The sequence below is a fragment of the Notothenia rossii genome, assembly GCF_949606895.1.
Source record: "Notothenia rossii genome assembly, chromosome: 11".
Taxonomy (NCBI): domain Eukaryota; kingdom Metazoa; phylum Chordata; class Actinopteri; order Perciformes; family Nototheniidae; genus Notothenia; species Notothenia rossii.
This window is the reverse complement of record NC_136910.1, coordinates 48,143,556-48,167,533: the sequence shown is the minus strand read 5'-3', so window position 1 is coordinate 48,167,533 and position 23,978 is coordinate 48,143,556. Positions and strand designations below refer to the sequence as shown.

The following is a 23,978-nucleotide window of genomic DNA, read 5'->3' as shown; positions in this document are numbered from 1 at the left end:
GGAGGTTTCAAACTTCCTTTATAACCTCCTTTAGCTTAGGAACCACTGGACCTCCTTACCAAAAGGAGAGGAGAAAATGCTGCCCCACAATGCATTGCAGCCGCAGCATTTGCCGTCACACAACAGTCGGTCGTTCACGGAAACAAACGATTATGACGGAGAAGTTATATCATGAAAGTTACGGTGCTATTAAGCATTTTAAAACGTATGTGGTAACTTGCCAAAGTGCTTTGTTTTGAACGTTCATCAGTATTATAATCAAAAAGAGAAATATGAACGTTAGTTTTTACTGAAATGATCAAATAAAGTCAACATTTCACTGAGCTGTGGAGTTTGTTCAACTTTTAAAAGATGTTTGAATAGTGATATACACAGTGATAGATGTTAAGGACTAACGTTTAAAATAAATAGATTTGTATTTATTTTTAAGATATTTTCATACAATCATACGTATTGGGATCATTTGTATTAATGTCGACCGGAGGGAGAGGGTGACGAGCATAAATTTCACTTTCCTTTTTTATTTCAATTACAACTTTGGTCATGAATTTCTCTGTTGTCCACGTTCATAAACCATAAAACAACAGCATCAGAGCACGGTGCAGAGTCTCTAGATGAGTTTACAGTAGTCCCTCGTTCTATACATCCATGTTGTAGTCCGTTGTATAGAACACTGTAGTTTCCATAGTTTCACCACAGCAGCAGACGCACACAATGACGTCCGCCGGTGCATCATAAACACGTCAGATAGTGAAAGTGCATTCGGATTCTCTAAAGTACCGCAGTATCTTCTCCTAAGTCCTTTTGAATTCTCCTATCCACTATCCCTTAACCCCGTGACGTTTCACTCAGAGGTCAAGGAATAGGAGATAGGGTTAGAATTTAGGAGCTGATTTTTGGATTATCGGAACACAACCCGGGATTTCGTCACTGTGGTCCTGCCTGACTCTCATCATACTACTTCTCTGATGGCTCCCACAGGATTGTTGACATCCTCCTGGATTCATCTTCTTATTATAGGCACATGCATTTCCAAACATTTGGACCATGTTGTAAATGTATTATCTTTTCAATTTACACAAGGCATCTGTCTGTCCGTGTGCTGTCCCATTTTCCCCTTTAAACTGTTGGGTTTCTTTGGAAGTTTTTCCTTGTACGATGTGAGGTCCAAGGATAGAGTATTGCCGTACTGATATTCTGTACAAACTGTGAAGTCCATTGAGACAAATGTAACATTTGTGATATTGGGCTATATAAATAAACATTGATTGATTGATGGATAAACTATGGTATATATAGATGAGTTGGGGACACTAAGTATAAATGATCACTGTAGTTTCACATCCAAAAACCAGAAATGTTTTTCTACAATTCAGGCTTAGAGGGAATTGATAGTGTAGCAAGTAGACAGCAACAGATTTTAGAGGCTACATAAATTAATATATTACCTGTTGTAATTGCATTTTGTCACTGACAATCCAGGGAACAGAAGTTAATGTGGCTTCCTGGATGTGAGGATACAAACACATAAGACTATGCTTAAGTAAATGACTAGCTGAAGCCTAAAGCTGACTACATGAGATTCGTAATAGAGTGTCTAACCTTGCGGACAATAGTCCCATTATGCACTATCCAAGTTTAATTGGTTTGAGCGTTGGGATTACTAGTTCAGCAACAGGACTGTACCTGTTTTGCCAGCCTACATAGAACATTATTTCATAGCTGTGAGGATTTATTTAAATACTTGTAATTGTAATCTAAATCAATGCATCTGAGATTTCAAAATTGGTAGGTTCAGGTTGAAGTGTACAAAATCTTACCATTTCCCCATAGGATTTCTGATGTATTCTTCTGTTAAAGTAAACTTAAATATCCATAACCGAGGTGACATGGCAGCAAAGAAAACTCACTTCATCCTAAATAATCTTTCCTTTTACTTTATTCATGTTGCAACTCTAACAGTAAAGGTTACACCACACACAGGGACACTGAGATTGTGTGTTTGTCATACATATGACAACAATAAAATGCTTTGAAACAGTCAGAGACAATATGGAGGATCAGCAGAAAGCTGATTCTTTGGAAATGTAATGATGGTAATGGTACTGTTCTCTCCATGCCTGCAGCGTCATATATACATTAACAATAACTTAATTTACATTATTTACAGGTAATACAGAAAGTGAAAACACAAAATTAAAACTGTTTTTTTACAAATAATACAAATCAATGACAAATGTATTCTAAGAGTGCACATACAATTCATTTTATCTTTCTGTGGTACTTTAAACAGGAGCTGGTGGGGCGTAAGTATTTTGTAATCATTATTTCAATGTCAGCACAAATGATCTTTATGGTGCTTTTGACTCCTACCCAAGAGAATCCTTCGAAGGATGGCCAATAGTAATGATTGTAGGGAACATTACAAAGTGACACATGCATCAGTTTTATAAAGGTAAATTGTGATCACCATTATAAAGTGACTGAAGTGAACAGCGTGTGTAAGAGACAGAGAAGCTGTAGGAATGTAGACTCACACTAAAATAACACACAAAATGATCTCGGTAGACCTATAAAAATGTACCAAAAAGCTATCTGACAAAAGGCCGCAAAGCAAATACACGTTATGTATATTTCGATAAATCTTCACCAAGGAAAAAAACATTTCCTCCGTTCTGTTCTGCTGACAGTGCTACTATACTGGCTTCATAAATAAATATTGTAAGCCCCTTCCACAAATCAATATCATCTTCTCAAATGTTCTCTTAGTCACCATCTTGAATAACAACTCATTCACATCTCGTCACAGAGCAATTGGTTCTGTACAGAACAAATCCCACTGTCACTCAATGCACCAAATATCATTTCAAACATGCATGCATGCACACAAGCTTATCTTTGACCATCGTTGACCCTTCCCATTTGCCCATGACTTAGGGGAGTACATGTATCCTCTTGAGATATAGCTCAAAGGTCAGTGAAACAAATATTAAAACACTAGCACTCCAAATCAACAGGTCACTTTTTAAAAAATAAAACACAACCGCCACACTCTGACTACTCCAAACACAACACAATGAATAGTAAAACCTTTTTCAGTGTAAAAGTATTTTTTCCCCCTCTTTCTTCTTAAAGCAATCTTTCAAAGGATTCATAGCTTATATCTCTCTGTCAGCATTCTCACATCTAACACACCTCTAAAACCTTTTGACAGCAACTAAAACACAACTGCAATAAAGTATGGAATAGAAATCTCTAAATAAGCAAATCTGTCTAAAGGTATCTATAAAAAGAAAAACAGGACGCGTTTAGAATGTTCCACTCAAAATCGACCCATACAGTACTTAAACAGTGCAAAAACATTCAGACGCTAAACGCGGGGTTTATAATTGACATAAATTAACGCAGTTTCTCTCCTTTCAGCACGACATTCAAATGTGATTATACTTGCTGAACTCCGACATGATTGATGAACCACACATAAGGAGACGGAATACGAAGTTGTGTGAAGACATTACCAGCAACGGTAGCAAAAAAAAGCTTCTGTATACCTGACGAACACATCCCAGGTTATTGCAACATCTTTAGTAAGATTGTATTCAGGGATGCTTACACACCAGCTGGAATAAAAGCTATATTCTGCGCGTAGCAGTGTGGTAGTGAGTGTTTTCTGGACCCATCTTCTGCTGTAATACCTGCCACCATTTAAGAAAACTCAATCCCGTTTATATCATTGTTTCAATGATTGATTATTGTCTGTTACATAAGGAAGTATAGAATTGGTAAAGTGTCAAACAGGGATCTTTTTTTTCCAAACCAAAGATACCGACAACAAGTTTAAAATAACACAAAAGCAAAACTACAAATATTTTGGCAACAGATTGGTTACACGCGATTCCTGCCACCAACTGTATCGTTGCTATTTTAAATGTCCTCCAGCAAAGCAAGTAATAATTAGATAAATAACAGTAAAATGAATTCAAGGAAAGCAAACAAGGGGTATAAGACAAATTATGTTTGTTGACGTATTTTCCTCCAGCAACGGATACGGTAGAAGATACATTTGTCCATAAAGATTTTTAAATATTTTCCCATCTAAGAAAGCTTTCTGTATGTGGATATGCGACTACTTGGCGATAAATGCTCTGGAGGGTGTCATCCCTAGTCCCTTGGAAAAACGTTTTCAGCCCCAGGAGCAGAGTCCTCTACCCGTAGGCGACAGCGCAGACATTCTTTCTTCATGTCCAACTACGGTACAAGTTCAGTGCCGGTGTGAGTCACTGCCACTGTCCAAAGCTTGAGATGAATGGCAAGTCATTACAACTCGAGCCGTGAATGTTCAGCAAAAGTGAAGCCTTGTGGTTTTCTTGTGAAATCTAAAGTATTTCTAAGGGAAAACCACAAGATGTGGGTTGAGATTTGATTTGTTGATAATATGCAGGGTGACATCACTCCAAGAAGTCTCAGACACAGAGTCCTGACTGCAAAGCTGTGAGGCGCCGCTCAATACACTCCTTACCTGTAGATACAAAAGGAGAATAGTTCAAATGTCTCTTTTTTTCTGCAGGAACATTACAAATAGGCTGATAGACATACTCACATTTGCTAACTCTGAGGATGTCTTCCTGTTCAGTGAGCAGCTGAGACAGACCCTCCATCAGCAACAGAGCTTTATGGTAACGCAGCACCGACGCCTCCCCCTGGTGGAACATCTCGTCCAGTGCAGCCGTCTGAACCTGACGCCACACCAGGATGCTCAAGTTAATAACCTAAATCTTGACTTTTAACATCAACATGCCTGACAAAATATACAAATGTAACCATAGAATGCAAAACCTGTTATGAAACACTAAGAAGCCATTCCTTTAGTGGCTTTTCAATATTCGTGTAGAGAAGCAAGTGTAAAGGGAGCACATCACTTTGGAAACAAAAGACTGGAACTAAGACAAAGAGATATGATATATTTTGACTTACTTAGATTTAAAAGGAATAATCTCAGATATTTAAATAGGCAAAATGAGCATTGATTTAGCCTATTGCCCATTGATAAAAGCATTGCAATACTTATATTTTTGCAGTATTAAAACAAATCGGGGATCTGTGGGGACATGGCCGGAACAAAAGCTGCATTAATGTACTTCTTATGTAGAAAATAATAATTCCCACTGCTTTGGTTTTCTATTTAAAGAGGAACATGAGTTGATTTTTATAATGAGGTAGGTCAAAGAAAATGTAATTAGTTTTTTTAAGACACTGAACGCTTTTACTCATCAAAAAGATGACAAAAAAAACCCCCATGTTTGCCAATTCTTTGAGAGTGGATCAGTTTAAAATGTAAAATGGTTAGTTTGGCCTCCCCCCAGACCTGTAGTATTGAACACATCGGCAGTAATCACCAGTATAGAGTATGGCTAAATCAACCAGGACTGAAATGTAACGATTACCAAATTTAAGTGTGTAACACATGCTAGGACTTTTAATTAGCTGGATGTCCACAGATAGAGTATCTAAATAATTCCGCTGTGGCCTGCTGGTCAATAACCCCTTATCTCCTCGGGTTCCCTACTGTCTCATTTTCCGCCCGGCTTACCATCTGCACGGTGTGGCTGAACAGCAGCCGCTCAGCTGTGATGGAGCTGATTTGGTCCATTAGGCGGTGCTTCCTGGAGAAGAAGCGCTCCAGCCGGGTGCTGAGTGAGCGACAGGAAGCCACACTGGACTTGTAAAGTTCATTCAGCCTCTTTACAACTGTAGGCAGACAGAGATGTATTTTAATATGCTGTACTTTGAATTTTATGGTAGTACAAATATATATATATTAGAAGTGTTATAAAATGAAATGCCTCATACTTTGTTTGACAGTAGAGGATGGGTAGAGTGTGCCTTGTTTAACTCCCTCCATGGCTGTGTGTAAGGCATTGGACAAGAGCTCTGCAGTCTTAAGGTAGAGAACCAGCTGTTCTGCATGACTGAGGAGAAACACACACACACACATTACTTAACATTCCATTATAAATTGAGAAATGAAATAGAAAAAATACAATGAAGTCATATATGTGATAGCAGATGTAGCCGCTATATTTAATCTAAACAACTGGCTAGGGGTGCATACAATATTTCGGACCTCATTTTCATTAGGTAACACACTGCCCATTTTAAAACCTGTTTAGAGTTTGTTTTTCCAAAAATATAAAAGTTCATCCTTTTCTTTCCCTGCATTCCAACTCTACAAGCAACCACTGCATGAGTTAGTTGTTTTTTACGTTTATGGCTTTGTTTGATCTGTTGGAAGAAATACATTCATGCGAACAAATCTTGAATCAGACCAAGCGTCAGATTTGTTTCGGTCAATACTCCAGAGTAGGTTCCATAAATATTGTACTTGACAGCCCTTTTCCCTAATTTCGAACATTAAAAAGACGGTTTTCTCCCAGGGTTGTCCACACTTTTAGACTGTATCACTGCCATCAACAAAGACTCACAGACGTAGCTGATTCGGCCTTACCTCCACTCTCTGCTCAGAGAGCTTATCTGATCTGCTACCAGGCTCTGGGGCTGATGGAGGGAGGGATGACAAATGTCCCCCTGCTCCTCAAACAACACCACCCCACGGGCTCCGGCCACCTCCATCAGACAGCGGGCGAAATCCAACGTGAAACGCAGGCTTTGCACAGTGTCTGTATGCTCCTGCTGCACTCCGACACACGCAGGGAGAAAAAGAGAGACAGCCACAGAGGGAAAAGAGGAATAGTTTCGTAATTTTTAAACAGTGGACGTCAGACTGTTACTTTGACAGACGATGCATTCAGACTGCATTGGTTAAACAAACACAAGCATTAACATGAGACAGCTTGGCAACAGGTGAGGGATATATATTTACTATGACACTATGATAGAGCAAATAATAAGCATTAACTTCACATCATATATTTTCCATAACTATTTTAGTTTTGTGTGTAAAGGAAATAAAATCTTGGCTGAATGTTTGTGAAACGCCTATGGAGTTAGAGTTTAGCCAATAAAGGAATATTTATAAATAATGACTTTTTTGATAGGGGTCCCCCCTTAGTCACTGCTGCTTAAACACGTGACCCTATAAGACCACAAATATGACAGTTAATAGAGTAAACTACATATCTAAATAAAAAAAGAACAGCTGAACAATGATATGCATTATTTTGTATGACAAAAGAAAAGCTAATGGTGCTATTTGGTTGCATTTCATTATTCCACTCTGATTCCACCTTAAGAACTGTTTCCATGATTACTTGAAGACCCTTCAACTTTACAACGCTCGTTTGAAATTTCTCTCAGAGTCCACGTTGTCAAGAGGGATTAAAACATTTTGGTTTTGTAAGTCACTGCTGTTTAAATACATAGAAAACACAGGATCTAAAAGGTGACTGCCCTTGCTCTACTTTCCAGAGCTGTGTATAAAACATTGTTCTCACCTCCATCAGCGTCTCCTCAGGCAGCTCAGGAGCCTCAAAGGTTACATGAGCGCCCATGTTGGCAGAGATAGGATCAGTGAAACTGTAGCGAGGATTTGGAGGGGCCTCAAAGCCATCCAGGTAGGTGACCGTCTGGGGGTGGCGGCTAGTGAAGGAACCTGCAGGGCTGATTGAAGTGAACGAGCCTGTAGGGGTCGTAGAATTCGCTGTTTAAATATCAAATGTATTGGATATATCCATTGTTTTTCATCAAATTCCATGCATTTCGATCTCTATACAATAAAACATCAAATCTAAACAGACACCAATTGATAATACATTGAAAGAACCAGGTTTTGATTGCATTTTTCATAAATACTGTAATTACCAATTGGAAAATGTGGTATTTGCAAACAACACTTATTTGGGTTATTACTCCCTAAATGTTGGTACATATCTCCACAGTTGAGCCTGATCGAAAAAGAAAATCAACCTTTTATGCTTGCCTGCATGATACTAAATTATGTTTCCACATGATAGAAAATGAAAGTAATAGCTTTCATAGGACTCTGTTGCATGATGTTTAAAACATAACACTGAAGCTGCTGAGTCGAATGTGATCCCTGCTGCTTGCAGAAATGATGCAGAAACATATTATTAGAATTGAGCAGCGCTAGGATGCGCATGTGTTACCTGAGTATTTCCTTTGTCTGGAGGTATGAGGGGGGGTGCTGCCACTGGGGGGAGAGCCCACGGTGAAAACCACCTGTGCTGGGCTGATGGAGCCAGGTGCAAAGGATGCCCCACCACCGGGGGGCACTAGAGGGCAAAAAAGAGCAAAGATTAAAAATAGGAATAGGTATATCATATAGGGATGCTCCGATCGATCGGCCGCCGGTCGTTATCGGCGGATATTCACTCTCAGGCGATCGATCGGTGCGCACTATAGAGGCCGATCAGGAGAGCCGATCAGGTGACGTAAAACACATGACACTTTTCTCTGTGCGCGGCAAAACAAGCTCGCCAAAATGGCTTCACCGGTCTGGCAGTATTTTAAGGTGTCCGAAAAAGACAAGACAATAAAATAGCGGTATGCAACGTGTGTGAAGCAGAAATCCTGCAGCTCCGCCCGCTGTGACGTTCTGTTTATTCTTCACTGTCGGGTCATTCATTACTGGATCGGCGAGCTGCATGAGATACTGACGGGATGTCAGAAGAGAGAGAGAGGAAAAGAGAGCGCTTCCCCTCATTTCTCCCGTGTTATTATCCAAAGTTAATGTAAACTTGAATAATGTACTTCATTTGAATGTAATAATTATGTTAGTTGTTGTTTGTGGAAGCTCATCATGTATTGAAATATTCATCTGAACTTTTCGATCCGTTACGATTATAAACTGAAGCAATATAAAAATGAGCCCCATTAACTGAGTTTTAAACATCACTTTAAATGGAAGATCCCCATAGCCCCCACCCACCCTATGATCGGATCGACGATCGGTTTCTGCCGATACTGATTCCGGTGATCGGCCCCAAAAACCCTGATCGGAGCATCCCTACATATTATTAATACTTTTTCATAGTCCCGAAACTGGAAAAGTGCTAAATAATAGGCCACACTGTATTTCATAGAATCTTCTAGACTTCTAGACTAATGGAAGAAGCCACATAAATAAACACTAATCCTAAATCACATATATATGTTGGTTTATGGTAATCGATAAGAGTTCCTACCAGTTATGTCTATGGCTTTTTCAGAGGACAGGTTCTCGGAGCTGCCTCTGTCACCCAAGGGTCCACCTGGGCCGAAAGCAGCCATCAGCAGCATGTCAGACAGACGACCTGCACTCTGAGACCTGCACCGGAGAGACAGGAGACACATGGAAGAAAGTAAAACAATAAGAATAAGGCAAAACTCTCTTTAAATATATCATTTCTTTTAATAACTGCTTATTTTATTAGTTCCTTTAAACCTATTGCTTTGCTAGCTGTATTCAACATCCATTCTATCCACCCCATTAGGTTCAATCATAACCATAAGAAAAATGAATGAAATGTGCTACCAACATGCTCAATCCATTAGGAAAAAGCTTTGTGATAAGACATGCAAAGAATAAAAACTAAAATAAGCATGGTTTAAGAATGAAAAAGGTAGAAACATTTCAAACATTTTGCAGTCCTGTCCTGTCTTGTCTTTCCTGTATATGTGAGTCATCATTTGTTTCTGGATACGCAGCATCAGTATGTTAAACCTAACAAACAGAAGACAAATATCTAACCTTCCAAAGCCCTTGGCATCATCACTCAGTCTGTGCATGCAGTGGGCAGGCTGGTTGCCCTGTGTACGTGCTTGTTGTCCTGCGTCCCTGAGCTCTGAGGGGGCCGTCCTGCTGCAGGGCGGGCCAAGGACCAGACCTTGCTGTGTCAGGAAGGTCACGAGATTGGTGGAGCTAGGAGCCTTGGGGAATTCAAAAGGAGGGATGGTCTGAGGAGAGAGAAAAGGCAGACAGGGGAGAGTCGCCAGAGGTTTGTTTAAGCCTTGTTCCTTTTCTTGTTCAGTGCATCTCAAGAGATTTACGTTCTATTTCAGTAAAGAAGTGCTGACTCACCCTGGAAGGCGAGCCCAGGATAGTGGGGAGGGGGCTACGCTGCATCAGCTCGCTGAGTCTGGGGGACGAGTGCAAAGGGCGGACAGTCATCAGAGCCGTAGAGGGGGCCACCACCGGGTCTGAGTGCTGCTTCCTGATCTTGTGTCTCACACCACCACTGGCGCCCTCCAACAAACAGGGGGCGCTGTGGAGCCGCGTGCCCAGGCCTGCCGACCGCGGCTGAGGAGTTTGCCGGGCTTCGATGAGCTGGGGAGCTGTGGGATAGACCAGTGTTTTTTGTGTTAAGACAGCAGGTGAAAACGGCCACACTCCCCCCGCTGCCCTTCTGCAAGTCCAGACAGCGATAGACTGTGACAGCATGAGGCACAAACGAGCTACTGCTGGTGACAAGGAGAGCGTTTGTGTAGGAAGTCTGTTCATTTTCTCCATCAATGGTAGACAGTAAATGAAGAAAGGAGACTGGTTCTTTTATTCTCCCTCAATGGTACAGTTTATATAGCCTTTTCTAGTCTTTGCAACCACTCAGAGGGCTTTACAACAACACCACACGTCAAGTCAGCGAGGTACCATTCACACACACATTCATACAGAGGCATTTACCCACAGTTGGAGAAATGTGGGGTTTTTGCTCAATGACAATTGGATATGGTGACTGCAGGGGTCGGGGTTTGAAACACGTCTTGGTCTACCTCCTAAGCCACAGCCACGCAACTTTAAAAACTACTGACCATGTTGAGTCAGAGAAGCCTTTGCAAAACCCTATTTCCCTCTTTCGTTGAAGACTACAAGAAGCCAAACTTGATTGGAATCCCTGATCGCTCTATTGGATTAGCTTTTAATAAATCAACTCAGTGAATTCTAAAAACTGTAGTTTGGAGAAAGCTGTGATATGCATCTATTGATGTGCTACCTTGAGGGGAGAGCAGGAAAGGTCTGGCTCCTCCCAGGGAAAGTCTCCGATTGGTTGCAACTACTGCTTGTCCGTAAGATGGTGACGGCCCGGGCCGGGCAAAACCCAAAGAGCTTCCGCTGCTGCAACGGCGCACTGGTGGCGACAGCCTGATAACAAAAGGACTATGAGTCACCCCAGCCAATTTAAGATATGCTAATACAGAGATACATTTGGCAGTGGGACTTGTTTGGGGATACAGACCGTGGAGAGCTGTCCTGTTTCGGAGAGTTGAGGTTCTGCTCCATGCGTTGGTAGTTGTGGACCTGGGTGGGGACTGGGATAGGCAAGGACTGATCGTGGTTTCCATAGCTACCACTGTAGTTACTTCCCGAGAACTCACTGGGCCTGCCAACAACAGTGAGAAGAACAGAGAGTACAGAGGGAAACTGTTAGACAAGAGATGAGAGGGTTTACGTGCTTAACACTTTTAATAACAGGAATGAGTACACCAAATATTTGGGAGAAGAGACATTCTGTTAATGAAAAACTCCCACACTCGTACAATAACTGTGTGTAAAACATTTCAAACACTGCAAGTGTGCGTGGTAGACATGACATTATTTGATTGTAAAGACAGACAGAATTTGATCTTCTTAGCTGTTTAAGAAGGCGTTGTTGCTTCTTCTTCTTCTTCGACCGTTTCTTCTACCAACCATTTTGTTTAAATCTTACAGTGTCTACCACTTGTATCCCTACAGGAAAACATTGAGCTTTGTTCTGTTACCTGACAGGACTCGGAGATCTGTTGTAGGAAGGCGAGTGTGGTGGGGTTTTGACTTGGCTGCACAGACCAGCAGAAGCCAGAAGAGAGCTGATAAAAAGCAATACATTGCATTATGGTCACACAGCTACAGTGAATAATTAAAAAAACAGATAATAATAGTCTTTGAATAAACAATGCTTGCTCCTTACCTGCTGTTCATCAAGCTGTCAGCCAAAGCTTTACTCTCACATGGCAACTCTACCGCTGAAAAACAGAATTTTTTTTTTAGAAACTGACCAAAAAAGGTAATATAATAATAATATAGGACTATGCACAGCTTCATTTGATAGTTAAGGACAGTGAATACACGTGTTCTTACTTGTTAAGTTAGCAGGCACCATAACAAAGTCATCTGTGTCACAGGAGGAGTTCTTGCTGCTGCCGCCCCCTCCAGAGAACTCCTTGAGGAGAAAGCCAGCGGCATCCTGGGTAGGGGAGGTCAGAGCTTTGGCACGCACATGCTGAACCTCAGCAAGAGACTGCTGCAGAGAAATGACACAGACACTTTCGAAGATAAACTCAGGAGAAGAGCAAATAGTCTGAGAAGAGCCTTTGTTCAGACAGGCAAACAATGAGGAGATAATACAGATATAATAAACTCTAACCGGTGGTGAGGCGAGGTGCGAGGTGGAGGAGCTGCTACAGGAGCTGGCCGAGGCGGAGCTGGGGAAGCAGGTCATGGACACGGCAGGAGTAGCTGTAACAAAATGCAACCTCGTGAAACTCAAGGATATGCACAGAGCCGTGTGTGGGAAACATTCAATGTGAACAGAACTGTTGTTTGTTTAGAAGAAAAGCCTACAGGGCAAATATGAAGCAATACGTCCATGGTGTTTCATGTTAGACACACTATGTTGGATCTAGTCCTTTATCAGGATAACAGCATCACTTATATGGAAGTCACAGTCTGGGTATTATTTCAATCTTATTTCCAATTTTTTGAAAGAGATCTTTTTGCATGTTTTTATAGAATATAAATAATGTTTATGACTTTAGAAGTGCAAGAGAATATAGTCCTGTATTTCAGAGTATTTTCCAACAAAGCTTTATTAACAAGTGCATTGTTTATTGTTACTTACTCTTTTTCATGGATGAGCTAGCCTCCAGGAAAGGATGAGAGAAGAACTCATCTGCCAACAACACAAGAACTTGAATTAGCGGGAGGAAGTCAAGCAGAGCAGTAATAAGTACATAGATACAGTCGTACACAGGAACATTTATTACACTTGCTTAATTTAGTAAGCAGTGTAGGTATTTTTAATTGACCAACCAAAGTCCATGCGGTCCTTGTGGTTGCGCTGCAGCAGGCCCAGCAGCAGGTGCCTCAAATGGCTTGAAGTCTCTCTGGGGATGCTGCAAACAAAATGAAAATCACAATCAGTGTGTTCTGCTGGGCATGAAAAGAACTCAAAAGGTTAAAAAATACAACAGGAAATTGTAATTGCACATACAGCAACAACTCTAGCTTTGCTTGGTTTACTATTCGTTTATACTAGATGTGTATATTCTGAAGAAAATGTCATTAATGATAACCTTTTCAGAACGCATATGTCTGCAGGAGACACATTTATTTTGTTAATATCACTGTAGGAACACAAACACTATTTCGAAAGCGTATGGGGTCTCTGAAATGATTAGGTCAGGGTTTCACATTCCCCTGGTTCATTTCTTCTGGAGTTGTATCTCAACAAAGTTTCTAATTTCTTCAGAAATGTTCAATTTAAAAACAATGCAGGACAAAAAGATAAATGTCAATTTTTTTTTACCATAACTTTTGTCATTAATAAACAACATTTTTCGCCTCACTGTTAATCCTTACTTGGGGCTGAGAGTCTTGTTTTTCTCATAGAACATCCGGAGGTCCTGTGGACTGCTAGCCTGAAAGAAGTCAGAGATGAAACAATAAATGTCTGCTCCGATCATTTGAGTAAATAGACGTTAGCTAAAGTTTTAAAATTCAGGTCAGTGAAACAAAAAGAGGAACTACTGGTAGGTTCAGAAATGCTGCCGGACCAGTTCAGACATTTTGTAAGGTAATATGTGTGTCATCTTCCTTAACATCCTTAAAGTTAGCTGCAGCAAATTGCTTGTTTTTTGGAACCAATCACATGACCCAGAGAGAAAAGAGAGTCTGTTTGAAAGAAAATTAGATAAACTAAACTGTGACAAGATGGAAAACATGTCCGAGTATGATTCAGCATGGCTTTGTGCACTTCATTCTGCTACTATCTTTTAACACGACTGCATCTGTTTTCCATCATTTCAATCTTTTTGTCCTCTTGGCAAAACAGACATACATAAATGTAAAGCCTGTTAAAGAAATCCGGATTTTTGTCAATTTTTTCCCTTTCATCGTTTATGTACACAAATGTAAAAAAACATGATCGTAATTGTGTGTTTACCTGAAAAGGAGCCTTCCCAATCAGACACTGAAACACGATGGTTCCTATACTCCACAAGTCAGCTTTGGCATCGTAGGTTTGGGACATGATCACCTCAGGAGCCTGGTGAAGAAAAGAAGGGATTGTGAGACTTTAGGAATGCTTTCATAAACAATTAAAGAGATAAATACGTTTTAAGGACTGTCTTCAGCTAAGATATTCAAATGAAACATTCTGCATTTTCAAATGGAACATTCGAGCAATTTTAAAGTTTGTATGGACGAATAACACCTTCAAAGTATCCTTTTTTTTGTTTGTCGCAGTTTTCTGAGTGAAAACATAGAAGTCAGTGAATCTGTATTTTCTCAAGCAAAACCGTTGCATATGCTGCCCTTTATTTTCCATCCCATCTCTGCATAACCTGCAAAGAGTGCTTACCATGTACATCGGGGACCCGCAGAGCGTCGCCGCCATCATGTTGCTCTGGAGGTACCTGGCAAAGCCGAAGTCCGCTGCGGAGGGAAAATGTGCAGATGCTGAGACTCACAAACTGATAACAACAAAAGGGAACAGTTGCAGGAAATACAAATCCCAAGTGCTTCAAAAAAAGATGTATTCATCGGCATGACAACGCAGCGCACTGGAGTTTATACCTCCAGGGAGTCATGGCTGAATAAAACACTTTTGGCTTTTCTCTATATACAGTAGATAACAATTTCTGTGTCGCTCATTATATTAGATTTTGACACTCGACAAAAGGAAAAGATCCTTGAGCATACAGTCTATTTGTTTAACAAACCAAAAGAATAATCTTGCAGTAATCCGCCTGCCACCGTGGATGTGCCTGTGTGCCAGTACCTGCTTCAATGTGGGCACAATGAGTATGAGTCGCTGTGTGTTGGTGTGAATGTGCAAGTTTTCCCAGAGTAGTGAGGATAATCACATTCTGCAGTGACTCCACTCCCAAAGGGCAATCGATACTCTCCGAAGGAACAAGCAGTAAACGGCTTAAGGATTAGCAGCAGGGTTTCCAAACCGCCGAACAACACACACTCGCTCTCTGCGCTCAGTTCATTTCACTTCTCATTACTTGTTTAGGGTCGAATCTCGCAACTGATGACACATGAATCATATCTGTTCATCTGTCTTGGTGTTTGTTCAATAGTGTTTAATCAGGGGGGGGAAATAACACTGCTAAGGGAAAATGTGCAATTATATATATATAAAATGCAATCAATTTTCTCTAACCAGTTTACTCTTATTATCTTGATGGAATCAATTACCTTGGGGAAATTATTATTAGGTCCTGTTGCAATAAAATACCCTGAAAAGAGCTTCACTTCAGCTGCATGAGATTCAATTAGGTTTTTTTGCTCCTTTTTGATTCTTTTCCAATTGAATCCTAATGTAGAAACCACAAGTCTCATCTCTGAAATGTGAAAAATCTCAAGAAGTTGACAAATCAAACAACATTTGTGGCAAAATATTCACATGGCATGATGGCCTGTTCTCACACTTTAACACCATGGAACATACCGATCTTGATGCAGGTGTTGTTGGAGTGCGACTTGCGTCCTGCTGGGTAGGAGAGCAGGATGTTCTGGGGCTTGAGGTCCCGGTGGATTATGCCTTTTCCGTGTAGGACCTTCATGGCCCCTGCAATCTGCTGCAGGAAAACCCGGATTGTGTCCTCACTCAGCGTGCCTTTGGCTGCAGGGAAACAAGGGGATGCAAGTGAACTTTTGTATGCTACAAGTGAACAGCATGATTTATTGATGAAGCACTTTTGCAGGTGGGGTTATAGTAGACACATGGGGACTTTTACATAGATTATATTAGTTTTTCTAACAAATCTTAAAGTCAAATCATGTTATTTGAAAAGAAAACATCTCATTTTAACATTTTTTAAATATCTCTCATGTGCATTTCTCGTTCCCAACATGACCCCACTGCCACCTATAGCTCCCCATCTCTTCCTTCCCTGTCCCTCATCTCACGATGGTACAGTATGTTTCGATATGATAGTCCCTCCCTTTTCTTAAATGTCTCGGTGGCTCCACCTCACTTCCAGGCAACTTTTTTAAGCCAGACTCAGGCTTGACTAGGGCCAGGAATAAAACGTTTTGATCACAGTGGGAAGTGTATAAAACAACAGGCAAGCAGAGGCTATAACTATAATGTGTTCCCTATTTCATCTCTGTGTACCTGGCAGACAAAGTTAGCAGCTGGAGTTAACATGGTGTTGAATATTTGCAAGAGGTGTTGTACTGTGTGTATGTGAAGTATGTCTCATGTATATATGCCCAGACATAGGAATACAGCAGGGCAGTTTTAAGATGTGTTCTGATAACACAGCATGTCAAAGACTATTTTGAGCCTGAGGTCGTCCAAAGCTCCTCCAGCACCAAATCTGTCTCTGTATTTAAGGCCTTAGATAAAGAAAGGCAGGTCTCTGCGTTCATACAGGAAGGAATTATGGGCTGAATGGCAGACTTTATTATTATTATTTATTATTTATTAAAGTAAAGTGGGTCCTTTTTATATGCACTTCTTGGCAGATATAACAAAGCTGAAAAAAAGTCTTCCTTTTCTACTACTTGATGTCTTGACCGGCAGCTCCTGTCTAAAGATAATACTTTTAGTACTAAGCTTTGATTGGTCGCTTGTAGCGTTTTTCATTATAAGAATGTTATATGTTTCTCCTGTTGGGCATTTTGAGTGTTAGGATTTATGATCTTGGCTTTGAGACAATAAAAAGAGGCATTTAAAAACTGTTTTTCATACAGAAAGAAACCACTTTGTTGTCCACGAGCAACAAAGACGACACTTTCACCATCTGTTCAATTGATTTTTCTACTGAGAAGCACCTGAAGCTTTTAGTAGATTAATAGATGTACTACTTACAGTGTAAATAGTCAGCAAGGTCGCCACCATTGCAGTACTAGGAGATAAAGAGGAAATGAAGGAGAGGAAGAAGAAAAGGAACAACATTAGTAAACACAGGTAACACTGAGGGCTGAGAGGGAAACTATAAAGCAAAAGAGATCCGAGCAGTGATTTGCTGAAGAGTGATGTGTTTACAGATGTGTACCCTCGCTCTCTTTCATAGCATCGATAGGACTGAGGCTAGGAGAGGGTGTTATGAAAGGTGGGGCTCTGAAAGGCTGCCTCACAAGTCATTTCCTTTTCTAAGAAGCAGAGATAAGCATGAAACAATGGAGATAATAATAAATAGGAGTATGAGAAATGTCATTGCTGTTCATTTCAAGCTATTCTACCTCTGTGATCTGTTTCTTTGATACTGTTGTTTACCACCACGTTTATAGCTTTACGTGTATCTGAAATTGCATATACATTTGACCTGAAAGAGCATTTTGAAACTCTCTTTAAAAATACTAAACAACTTGAGCATTGTGTCGTTATTACTGTGGAAATGACTGTTCTTGAATTGAGGAGAAGGAAATTGAGGATGCTGAGTCCATTTCTGACATTTTCAAGAAAATGGCAATATGTGTACTCTCGATTTGGAAGATTTAGGGGACTCTGGATCATTTGGATTGGACAGATTGTGTTTAGTTTTTTTATTGTCCACGGTGGAGATAATAATGTTGATTTTGTGCTCTATATCAAATAGTCACAACACTATTCATGCTGTTCAAAATCAGCCCACATAGAGAACAATTATGGCCACTTTCTGGTTAAAACTGCCATTACTGATCCTGAAAATGTCAGAAATGGACTCATCAATAACCCCCAAAACCACTGCAAAATTGTCCAAAATCTTTTTTTAAATATTTGTTTACATGCCATTCATTTCAATGAACACAGCTTATGCTAATTGTGCAAGTTGCCCAACATATGCAAGTTAGCATTCGGCAGTTTCTATATCCTGGGGGACCTGTACTATATATTTATATCATAAAATGTTGGTGTACTCAACACTTCCGGGTTCGCTGTGCTGGCAACTAGACTATAATGTGGACTCTACAGTTTGTATCTTATGCATCTGGCATGCAGTGTGAGCCATTTCAGCATGCCAGGGGTTTTGTTGTTGTTCTGTCTGAGCAAGTTTTTCTTTTTCTTAGGTGACAAACATTACATGGATCTTGACAACATGCATTTACAGACAACCCAAGCTGGGTTAACAAAAAAGATATCAATACTACTAGAATGATCGGTGTAGTTTAAAATACTTAAATGTCAGAACAATAAGATCTAGCATGACAGAAAGTTCTTCTCGCCATGCCTTGTGGGAATGATCAGTATGTATAAAGCAAAAATAAATGTCATGTTGATAGTTGTGTGTTGTTTCCTGGTATTCAAATGGCAAACAGGAAGCTCAAACATTCATAATGCAGTAGTTACAAGATTCACAAACAGTATATTACTTGTAACACCTATGCAGGGAAAAACCGAGCCGCATTGGGCTGTTTGACCTAACAGGCGTTTACCCCCCCTTAATGCCCGAGGACTCGGCTAATTATAGCCCGGGGCCTGTCAGAGCTGAGACAGTACAGCGCCGAGCAAACAAAGCCAAACAGCACAGCAGCTTACCTCCATTACCAGGTACACTGAGCTGGCAGTTTCCTAAAGACAGGAGAGATAAGAGAGCAGGGTAAACAAACATGTCAGGGACAGACAAAGGAGGGGACAGAGGCTACTTGTGCTCAGCCAGGGTTGCAAAAAAAAACTGCTAAGAGAAAAACTGATATTGAAAAAGAAAGACAGTCTATAATAAAAAGAGCTACGTTTGTTAAAAGTAGATCCACCTGGCACTTGGAAAAAATAAATGTTCTGTGGTTATGGAATACGTTTGGAGTAAATTCAAAAGAAAGAATGCCTGAAGAAATATGAAAACAATCTACTCTGCTACGATCATACTGAGCCAAAAGGTGAATCAGATGTTGGCTCGGCTGTTGATAGCAATATCAAACAATCATGAGCGAGTGAGAGACAGTGAGAAGCAGTGACTGAAGAACAATTAACTCATAAGCTCCCACAGCAATAATGAGCTATTTACTTACTAACAACTTGGATGTTTTTTTTTATATTGCACACTTGTGTGGTTGAGAGTTTCCAGCAACTATTTGAACATCTGTTATCAATTCCCCTCTATCCTCAGACAACCGGGTAGAAGTTGTGTCAAATAAAAACACAGTGCTGCTAAATGAGTGGCTGCTTGAAAAGTGCTCTTATCACATGGCAACAGATGACTGCGGATCCTCGCTCTGACCTCATCTCGGTATCATGTCGAGTCAACCAGTCAGAGGCCAGCGTGTTTTCTATAGTTCTGCTGAGTCAGGCGTTTTGAAATTGGTTGTCTTTGGCCTTACTGAAGCTGGACGGCGACCAAACAGCCGTTTTCTACTGGCTGTCACTCTAACAGGGTGGCAACCCAGCAGCACACTTCTGTTGTGATTCAAAGTTTGGCGTTTCGTTTGAAATGTATCTTCATCTTATTCTTTATAATACTGAGAAAGCCAGGTCCCGTTTCACAAGGTGGAATTTCCTCAGATAGACAGCAAAGTCTTAGTCTGTTCCCCTAAGTGTGAAATTGGTCATCTAAATAAAACATTACTAGGTAACATAACGACTACCTGAATTATTGTTAATTTATAACAATAACAAATGTTTTTCCCTAACCCTTTGCCTATGAAAATGTCAAACGTTTTTTTAACTTATGATGAGAAAAAAGCAGAACATCTTTATAATTATTAGCATTTTTATAGTCAAAAAAGGATAATTTGGGGGATGTTTTGCTCTTGCACAAAACCTACAAAATAGGAAGTAAAATATGTTTGGTTCTATAATGTTCAACAACCATTATTTGACTCCAAAACCACATTTAAGTCGTTTTAGATAAAGACAATTAGATATAGAGCAAAGTACAAAGTAAAATACATGTCTCTGGCGTCCAGTGTTTTCAATTTCCTCCTGACCTAATTAGCTAACACGATGCCCTGATCCAAACATCCACTCTGTCTGCGGTGCAACAACAAACTGTTGCGTCAGCTCAGAAAATTCCCATCAACAGAGAGGTGCCACTGTGAGTCAGTGTAGAGATAAGAGAGGGACATACTTTGGCCATTAAAACCACTTGCTACGTTTTTCTTAGAGCTACTAATAAAAGGGACTTGGGAGATGCTACAAAGTGAATTGAGCTAGCATTGATGTGCTCAGCATATCGATGCATGCGTCATCAGTCTTAACTTTTTTATAACCTATTTTGCATGATGACTAAGGCCTCTGAATAAAGGAAATAAGGATGAAAGTTCAATGAAAAGCAGTGAAACCAATCACATAATGAAGCTAACAATATCTGCTCTCATCCTTGACTTAATGTAGGGTTTTAAATATAAGATTTCATGAGATAAAAATACATTAATAAAGCCCATTTGGATCTGGGTTTGAATACGACCCATGACTCTTTGCTGCATGTAATCCCCCCCCCTCTCTCCTCCTTTCTAAAAAGCCGCCCAAAAACATATTTTCCAAAGAAAAACAGAAGTAAATATAACTGCAATAAATCAAAACTTGTGGCACACAGTGACAGCCGCAACTACCGGTATGTCAAATGTATCAAAAGTGACAGTAATGCAACAGGAGGTATGTTGCTGCAACACATCTCATTGTAAAATGCAGTCTTGTCAGATATTACAATAAGAATAATCAGCAGATTTTTTTTTAAAGCAGATGGCAGCGTATCAGCCTCAGAGCTGGGTTGCGATGTCAAAACGATCTGACAGGTGTTGTCACTGTGAGCTTCACACTGATTTCTACGCTGCAGGCGAGAACATGGCTGAGACTGTGAATTCTTATTCATCACCTTACAATGCAACACCTGCCTAGTCTGGCGCTGAGCTGAGAGGAGTATTAATATCTGCACATGTACACATGCATAGGTTTTATTGGAGCTTAACACCTCCTCCAGGCATCTGGCTCGTGTCTGGGAAATGAGGCTACATGTCTGTTTCAATAAGTAGGCAAGTCAAATGTTAAGAGCCCATTTGACTGTAGACAGAAGGTCCACTAAGATCTATACAAAACAACTAATTGTGATGAATCACTATGGAAATTAAGGTATGATTTGAAAATATTGTTCTGTACCAAACATAGATATTTTTGTAAGTCGTAGGAGTATGAATTTCGTTTTTTAAGCCAAGACTTTTATTTCAATCTTAATAATTGTACACATATTTTGCCTGTATGAATATTGCACTTTGTGTGATTTGGTGATTGCATAAGTCCATATTGCGATGTTGGTTACTGTGCAACCCAAATGTCAACACGCAAGATGCTCAACAGACCACAAAGTCAGATATATTAACTCAACCTTTACAAAGATATTCATTACACGAAAGAGTCAACTGAAACATGCCTGAGCGTTGTTTTTTTTTAGAACAAACAAATGTTGCAAAGCTTCATTTAACAAGAAGGGAAAACAAAACTGTTCAAGCTGCATGAGACAGAAGTGGGTCATGTGGAACATCCAACAGCCCATCTGCTCTGTTTCGTGAGCACACAGTGGAGGGGAAAGTGGGACAATCAGAGGTGTGATAATCATGTAGTCAAACACAGGCCTAAACGCTGTGCAATCAGCCTGATACCATCTGTAACTGTAGTCAAACATACCTGAAAGTCCAGTAAAGCAACAATGTTCTCATGTTTCAGCTCCTGCAGAAAAAGACACACTGAAAATCAATATTTGGACGGCGTTTGTTTATTTTGTTTACATGTTTTAAACTGAAAGAGATTTACTTTGACTTGTACAGTCACTGTGAGATCTCCATATAGTGAGATGGTCATGATAAGGCATCTTTCCAGCTCTACTAAAATGTTGTATTATCAAATACTTTATAGAACCATGAAATAACATGGTTACACATTTATTTTTGAGAAATGGCAGAGTACTTGAGAAATAAACCCCTGCTGGTGAGGACAAAAACATTATTTTCTAGATTAATCACTCGGTTTTAAATGTTGGCAAATTGTAAAATATGCCCATTAAAGATGATCCCAAAGTCCAAAGTGTAATCCTGTTTTGTATGACTATCAGTCCATGATGAAGAACACAATTAAATCTAGATATTTGAGGAGCTGCACGTTTGGATTAAGATTTTATCAAACGATAACTAATTTCAGCTTTACTTCTGACTTACCTTCAGTATTTTGATCTCTTTCCCCAGCAGTGTCTGGGATTTGGCCAAGTTCTTCTTGTTTATGCACTTCACTGCCACCTCCCAGTCATGTTTCTAGAAGGAAACACACAAAACAACATTTTTGGTAAAATAAATGCAGCGCATCATGTGTTGTATGTGTTACACTGCACCTTTGTTTGGTATATACTGTAAAGAGCTACTGATCTGCACTATAGTACAACTGTCAGCTTCTGTCAGTTCATACAGTAAATTAGTTCAATGTTGCTGATAGATTGGGTCATTTTTAAAAGAAAGGTCATTTCCCACAACCAAATGCAACTTCCCTGCCGGTGTTTTTCCTCAACTGACAGCATGTTCTAATGTTTTGCATTATGTATGCCTTGCAATCTGGGTTATTAGATGCCATAGTCATCTGTTATTATGGATGAAATATTGATCTGTGAGCAAATGTACTAATGAAGACAGGCCTATATTTGCCCGTGGGTGTATTATCTGACTTAGCAGATTTGAAATAATGCATTAGCACTGTGTAATTAAATTAATGCAAAGCTATTATAATGTTTTCCTTCCAGGTTTAGGACATGTCTCATCATATTCTTTACTGGTCTCAGTGTGGAGCTTTCTAATGGAAACAATGAGTGCCTGCTGCTCTATATTTAGCCAGGATTAAGGACGTGCATCATCTGCCAAACCAGACAAAAAATAAAGAGTATTACAAAGGAAATGTCCATGCATTAAGAGACGGTGTTTGTATTCATATAAAAAGTATTTTATTTGTTTCTTCATTAACTGCCTGTTATTTTATGGAATATCCTGTCCGTGCTCCCAGGCCTCTTAAGGCCGTACAATGAAAACAAATACAACAGATGGCCAATTAAACGAGATTCATGGCTAACAATAGAACCAAACCATCCAAGCTAACTTTTATTTCGTTATGTTTGCAATGGACGGGTAAGTGTATGTATTTGTATGCAATACCAATAAAAGTCAAGGAAAATACTCACTTCTCGGTGTCTGCCTTTGAAGACGACAGCAAATGCGCCATGTCCTATTAGGTCCTTCCGACTGAACTCAAATTTCCCCACCGTCTCCATATTGTGCCAAATTGTGTTTTTTCTACTGATTACAGGAGGATAGAATGATCATGAGGCCTCAGGTCAGCCTTCTGGATATCAAGTGCTCCTTTCTCCTCTGTCAAGTAGGGGCAGCAGCAGGGATATTCACCCCCTCTCAGACTCGCCAGGAGCTGCCTTCCTGACAACAAACTGTCCTCTTCTCTCATGTTAGCACGCACACGTAATGGAGTTTAACTCCTAACAAAGCTGTATAGTGTTTCCCATCGCTGTCGACCCGACCAACACGAAGTGAGCGAACTTAAAGAAAATCGGAGTCCTTGTTGTTGCAGCTGTCTCTGACGTGCCACCTTAAAAAAGGCAGCTCGTTTGTTTATATACAGGGGTTCCTGTCTTCTGTCGTCTGAGGCGGTTTGAAGCGTAAATACGGCAAAGCAAACGCTGGCTGTGCACTCAAAACAAGCGTACAATGTCCAATAGTCAGAACATATTGTGCATATTCCCGTTATGTACGTGCAATTCACAGCTGACTCGGCAAAAGTCGTAGCATCGATGGTCCCAACAAAGCAGACGGCGACGAGCCTCTGCAACAGTGCGCATGCGCGGAGCCACTA

At 40.2% G+C, this 23,978-nt stretch overlaps 1 protein-coding gene across 1 annotated transcript; it reads right to left on the bottom strand.

Annotated features, from left to right (window-relative positions):
- Window positions 1-1,921: 1,921 nt before the first annotated feature.
- Window positions 1,922-23,976, bottom strand: ulk1b (unc-51 like autophagy activating kinase 1). Its single transcript, XM_079659558.1, has 27 exons — window positions 23,296-23,976; window positions 22,292-22,384; window positions 21,765-21,806; window positions 18,687-18,719; window positions 17,037-17,073; window positions 15,669-15,842; window positions 14,571-14,644; window positions 14,154-14,255; window positions 13,571-13,629; window positions 13,022-13,104; window positions 12,831-12,881; window positions 12,357-12,448; window positions 12,071-12,233; window positions 11,901-11,955; window positions 11,713-11,799; window positions 11,190-11,333; window positions 10,947-11,095; window positions 10,037-10,290; window positions 9,707-9,912; window positions 9,162-9,283; window positions 8,124-8,249; window positions 7,452-7,636; window positions 6,506-6,690; window positions 5,851-5,969; window positions 5,591-5,748; window positions 4,601-4,736; window positions 1,922-4,519 (listed from the first exon to the last, which is right to left on the bottom strand). The coding sequence occupies exons 1-27, from the start codon at window positions 23,383-23,385 to the stop codon at window positions 4,464-4,466; spliced, it is 3,075 nt and encodes a 1,024-aa protein (XP_079515684.1). The 5' UTR covers window positions 23,386-23,976; the 3' UTR covers window positions 1,922-4,463.
- Window positions 23,977-23,978: the final 2 nt, after the last annotated feature.

What these genes read in the sequence shown, in the direction of transcription:
- ulk1b (XM_079659558.1), bottom strand. Translation starts at nt 23,385, where the DNA reads ATGGAGACGGTGGGGAAATTTGAGTTCAGTCGGAAGGACCTAATAGGA. An exon ending in CAACACCTGCATCAAGATCG is followed by an intron (nt 14,645 to 15,668) that starts GTATGTTCCATG and finishes TTCCCTCCGCAG; the next exon opens with CGGACTTCGGCTTTGCCAGG. An exon ending in TCTCTGAGCAGAGAGTGGAG is followed by an intron (nt 5,970 to 6,505) that starts GTAAGGCCGAAT and finishes GTTTCTCCTCAG; the next exon opens with TCATGCAGAACAGCTGGTTC.